Here is a 5,974-nt window from a genome sequence, read left to right as displayed (position 1 = left end):
AAGCAGTGGTATCAACGCAGAGTACTCTCCAGCGTGTGCTGCGCCGTGTCCTCGTCCCCCCCGCAATGATGGCAGCGTGCGCTGTCCTCCTTCCCGATGCGACACAGGTATGCGCCAAAGCATCGCATGGCCTGTAAATACCTGTGTCGCACGGTACGACATCTCGCCACCCGCCCTCGTGACCCACTTGATCAAGTGAGGGCGGATGGCCTCGACGACGCGCCTCCCCGTGTTATCACGGGGGTCGGAGAGGTGCTCGTCCCACCTCTCCAGAGCGCGCCGCCTAGCCTGAAGCCTCACGGCGGCCTTGACCTTTGCGGTCAAAGTCACGCCTAGCCCGCCGAGCTCCCGCGTACGCCTGTACACAAAAGCATACATGTCGGCGGTAGAGCTCGACGGGCGGCGTCCCAGCCAATAATGTGGCCGCCGTGTGCAACACCGTCCTATATCCGCGGACCACCCTGATGGCCACCCTCCGAAAAACTCGGCGCAGCAGCATCTTGCTGCGCCTACTGGCCATCAGGGCGTCCGCCCACACTGGTGACCCATAAAGGGCCACCGCCCGGACGGTGTTCGCATATAGGCGACGCACCCGGCCAACCGGGCCCCCAAGATTGGGCAGGAGTCGGCTAAGGCTGAGTGCCACCGACTCCGCCTGGGGGCCAGGCGCCTAAAGTGCTCGCCAAAGCTCCAGGCCGCGTCCAGGTAGAGACCAAGGTACTTCAAATGGTCTCCCACCCGGACGGAGATGTCATCCACCGTGACATAGGCCTCGGGAGGGGGGAAGTCCTACGCTTCCCCCTATGCATGAATAGCGCCTCAGTCTTATGAGGCGCCACCTGCAGGCCCATGCCACGGATGGCGCGGACAGCGCACGCTACCCCTACGTTGGCGGTGTATACCGCATCCCCCCAGCTTTTTCCCCCGGCCAACAGCAGAGTATCGTCTGCATAGCAGACGACTCTGCAGCCGGGGGGGGAGAGCAATACCCAGCACTCTATTGTACGCGAGGTTCCACAGAGTGGGGCCCAACACTGACCTCTGTGGAACCCCGCAGTACACGTCCCTTCTGCGCAGGAGTACCCTGTTGTCCGGGTACTCCAGCCACCTGTCCCGGAAGTAACTCCTAAGGACCTCCACCATGTAGGGAGGGAGGCCAAAGGTGTTAGCGGCCTCTCCTACCCTACTCCAGGGCAGGGTGCCTACTCCAGGGCAGGGTGCCTACTCCAGGGCAGGGTGACCAGTCACTACCTGCCGATCTTTAGCCGTGCGCCTGGTGGCGTGCGTGAGCGCCCCGTCGCTACGGCGGCGCACACTATCAGGCGGACAGCTCACCGACGTGGGTATGTGTATGCGTGCGCGCGTGTTTCTATCCATGCATTTACTTTGGTATATTTCAAACTTTTTATGTTAATAACTTTTTAATAGGCAACGAGCGACGAGTAAATTAGCAGGAAAAGTTACTCAGAATTACGTCCTTGACAATATATATGCTGTTCTTGACAATATATATACTTCGTGTCCATGCATGTACTTTGGTATATTTCACACTTTTTGTTAATAATTTTTTAATAAACAACGAGCGACAATTAAATTAGAACAAAAAGTTACTCAGAATTATGTCCTTCACAACATATATCAAAGTCAAGGTCATTGGGGCTGGGTCCCCTTTTCGCAATATTTACCAGAGCCATTAAGGTGCCTTTACACAGCAGCGTTAAGCGTCAAGCATCTGCGCAGAATCTAATTTCAGCCTAGAATCTATCTCATTTAAATTCTGCGCAGACGCTCGACGCTTAACGCTGCTATGTAAATGCATCTTTACATGACGAAGGCACGCGCAGGCGCAGAGTCAGCGCACATGGTATTGTAATCGTAGTAGCTTAATAATTAACTATCAAACGTTGTAATTAGGCTACCAATCACCACCAAACGATTGTCTTTCAGTTAAGACCAATTTGAACAAAATTGGTTGATAAGTAATATATCTGTTCGGCTAATTTTACAGCTTCCTGTTAGTCATTTCCACTACCTAACCGCATATGGTTCTTTTTTACTTTTTAGATAAATTGTGGACCATCAAACGTTGTAAATAAAGGATTTGTGACCATCTAACAATTCTGCATCGAGTAAGCTTTGATTTAATCGATTAGACTAAAAATTAAAAATGTCTGCCTAACTTTACACCAATATTTTAATTATTTAATTTAAAAAAAAGATTGACCATCAAACGTTTTAATTAGGCTACCAATCGCCACCAAACGATCACCAAACGATTAGATAATTTTAATTATTGAAAAGTTAGAGTGGTTCGGCTAACTTTATGCAGCTCTGTGATTTAGGTGATAAAGGCTGCGGTCGAGAAGACGCTAGAAATGCTTCGAAGTGTTTGGTTGACCAATCAGGACACAAAAAATAAAGATTTCTTTATTCTGATTGGTTAATGCAACGTCTCGAAGCATTTCTAATGTCTTTCCGACCGCAGCCAAAGTTGGCGACTTTTGGCGATTGGAATGGCATCTACTGGCGACTTAATGTTTGAAAAATCTGGCAACATTGCATCATGTTTCGACAGGGAGTTGCGCTACTGTATATACCGTGTCAATACTATATGTCGATGGTCGCTAGAATATAAATTTGTACGTAATCGAAATGAAACAGAAACAAATGTTTTCATAAACAAAACATTTTACGTATTAAATTATAGAATTTTATACTATAATCTCATCAGTAATTTCGTATGCAATTTTATTTTGAAATTATGCATGCATAATGATATTATCATATCTGTAAACTCTAGTATGAAAAATAATATAATTACAGAAATAAATTCATCATAAAATTTGAGAGATGTATATATTTTTATTATGGAATTATTTATTTTTTATTATTATTATATAATAATTGTTTCAAATATTTATTATGTAATTATTCATTTTTATTATTTATTTTTTACGGGATACATTTATTTCTCGTTCTCAAAATTGTGGATTATATATTTATAATGCATACAAAAATTATAGAACTGTAATAGATCTATTAAAAGATTTTTGAATTTTTTTATCAGGAAATTCTCGGGGTAATGCATGAGTGTTAATATTAATAATAGAATTGAAATTGTTACATATTAATTAACAAAGGTATTAACAAAGTCTATTAACAAAGTGTATGTCTCTTTAGAAGAAGGGTCATCTACATTGAGTAAATTGAGAAATTTATTGATGATATTGCATTTCATATTTGTAGCAAGGCAATATTTCTTTAGTAGAATGCCTTACTATGCAGTTGCAAAAGGTCGAAAACCTGGAATTTATGGCACATGGTAATAAAACTATATAACTCAAAGATAAATTATTGGTGAAAGTTAATTAAACACGAAACTATTTTCAAAAGGGATGAATGCAGTACTCAGGTTCTTAAATTTCCTGGATCCATATATAAAAAATTTGCTACAGAAAGTGAGGCTCAAAATTTTATGAAAGAACGTTCCTCTTCAAACATAGGAACAAATTTGACCAAAAATTTTGTCTCATCGAAAATGGTTAAACCTGTAGAGTAAATATTAGTAATAATTGTTTATATCAGAAAATACGAAAGAAATATCACAAAACTAATAAAACTTATATTTATACCAAAACAATATTATTTATGTATATATATATCTTATCTGTAGATCGCAAGTTCTACCAAAACAAGTGTTTCCGCTTGGAAGCAAACAAACTGCAGTGGCTCAGACAAAATTATTATCATCACTTTCAAAAAGGACTTTATTAACAAATAGCAATACTAATGAACAACCAAGTAAAAAAAGAAAAATTATTTCATGTAATACAAACTTTACTTTAACTCAACTCTCTGATCAGGTTTGAAGCAAACACAGCACATCTTAAAAGATATAAAATATATTAAAATTTACGAATAAATTGTATTATGAGAAATTCATATATCTTTCATTTTTGGGATTGCACAGGATAGCAAAGTGGATTTTATTATGGATGAAGATGGCTATGTTAATGTCTTCACTGATGGCGCATGCAGTTTCAACGGATACAAAAACGCGCGAGCCGGTATCGGCGTTTGGTTTCAAGACAATCATCCATTGTACAATTTATTTCTTAGTCTTGTCTTTCACGTTTTTTAATATTTAATAGATTGTTTAGGGAAAAATGTAATATGTAAATATAATCCACAGAAATGTATCTCGGCCAGTGGAGGGGCGACCGACTAACAACATGGCAGAAATCCAAGCTGTCACAGTAGCTGCAAGGCAAGCTAAGAAAGCAGGAATAAAAAAGCTCAAGATAAATACTGATTCGAAATTCCTTATTTCCTGCATCATACAATGGATGCCAGGTTGGAAAAAGAGAGGATGGAGGACAGTGGATAACAAGCCAGTTATAAATAAAACGGAATTGTTGGAAATGGAAAAAGAATTGAAATCGCTGACCATTGCTTGGGTAGGCAATCAATTAATTTTAACTTTTATTATGTATAAATTTAATTGAACACAATTTTAATAATTTATATATAAAATAAACGTTCAATTAATCAATTAGTTGAAATATTGTGCAATATAATTTAAGCGAACAATTTTCTAGAATCATGTAAATGGGCATGTAGGGATTCATGGTAATGAAATGGCAGACAAACTGGCGAGAAACGGATGCTTGCTGTACAAATAAAATTGAACAATGAAGACCAATATTTAATAATATAAAGAGCATTCTCCTCTAATTTTTGAATTAATATATCCTCTTATAAGAGAGTGAAATTATTCTTAGATTATATTTTACTTTTGTATACATATTGAATACATACTGTAATTAGATATTATTTTATGAAATTAATAATCAAATATATGAAGTATTTATTCTGATTGAGAAATAAACTCTTAATAAAGAATTTAATCATATGCAAAAAAATTTAGATTATAGATTATATATAGAGATGCTATATCATATCTTTATGTATAAATAAATTCTTTATAATTAAAGATATTCATTGCTATGATTGTAAGATTTAATGTATGTAATATTATTTCTTGTCGAGTGAAGATGGATACTTTGTTTAATTGCAATTATAAATCTTTTACACTATATATTATTAACATCTCTATACTATATAAATAGACTCTTTCTCCTAATTCCCTAATTAAAAATATTTATTGCTAAAATGAGCAACTCTAACATACAAACGCTATTTTTCGGTGGAAACGTGCGCACCCTCGTTTATTGTCTGTTGGCTTGATGCTCTTGTCGCAATTTGTTTAAGAAGAATGTAAATATCTTCCGGAGACACTTGTAATTCCAACAATTCCAATATAATGCTAAAAAAAGTTTTGTGTAATAAAATATCTTCTTATATATATATATATAGGGGGATATTATTAATGTGTGTGTGTGTGTGTGTGTGTGTGTGTGTGTGTGTGTGTGTATATAATATAAAACGCATGGATGAAGTTAAAGAATTCTACTTTGAAAAGGTTATCTCACCCGAGGACGCCAGATATCGTCAAGATTTTCGTTGTTTGAGCCAGTTCAATCAATTCTTGACGATGCGATTGCGGAAATGACATTTTCCATAGAATTATTTCGCCGTCCGGTTTCGCAAATTTTTGGGTTTACCGCGCGAAATGGCCTGCAGACAAATAGGTTTGCTAATATAATCCGTTTTTTTCATGTGTCTTTTCTTACATATCTTCTTCTTTTATGGATTTATTTAAGTGGCCTTCACCTTAGTTAGAACATATATAAATGGAAGGGAAATGCCTTTGTTTCCCGATAGAAAAACATGTCTGAAGGAAATGAGAAAGAATCATAGTTGCCTCCCTCTTGTGAGTAACTGCTCAAAAGTGCACATGCACGGCTTCCGGTTTGGCTCAATAAAAAATAAGGTTACTTAGGCTGCGGTCGGGAAGATGCTAGAAATGCTTCGAAGCATTTGATTGACCAATCAGGACAAAAAGAATAAAGAT

At 38.3% G+C, this 5,974-nt stretch overlaps 1 protein-coding gene across 4 annotated transcripts; it reads left to right on the top strand.

Annotated features, from left to right (window-relative positions):
• Positions 1-2,572: 2,572 nt before the first annotated feature.
• Positions 2,573-4,890, top strand: Rnh1 (ribonuclease H1). 4 transcript variants are annotated; one of them, XM_070315222.1, is made up of 7 exons: positions 2,573-2,639; positions 3,181-3,322; positions 3,394-3,555; positions 3,674-3,863; positions 3,971-4,101; positions 4,193-4,457; positions 4,599-4,890. In XM_070315222.1, the coding sequence occupies exons 2-7, from the start codon at positions 3,222-3,224 to the stop codon at positions 4,680-4,682; spliced, it is 933 nt and encodes a 310-aa protein (XP_070171323.1). In that variant the 5' UTR covers positions 2,573-2,639; positions 3,181-3,221; the 3' UTR covers positions 4,683-4,890. The 4 variants fall into 4 exon arrangements, with proteins under 4 accessions (XP_070171323.1, XP_070171325.1, XP_070171324.1 ...); XM_070315224.1 differs by having other exon boundaries at positions 2,589-2,639; positions 3,247-3,322; positions 4,599-4,889; XM_070315223.1 differs by lacking the exon at positions 2,573-2,639 and adding an exon at positions 2,723-2,738.
• Positions 4,891-5,974: the final 1,084 nt, after the last annotated feature.

The sequence above is a fragment of the Polyergus mexicanus genome, unplaced genomic scaffold (genome assembly GCF_030449975.1).
Source record: "Polyergus mexicanus isolate NDT 795.1 unplaced genomic scaffold, iyPolMexi1.0 SCAF_156, whole genome shotgun sequence".
NCBI lineage: Eukaryota > Metazoa > Arthropoda > Insecta > Hymenoptera > Formicidae > Polyergus > Polyergus mexicanus.
The sequence above is the reverse complement of the archived record's forward strand: the minus strand, read 5'-3'. Positions and strand labels throughout refer to the sequence as shown.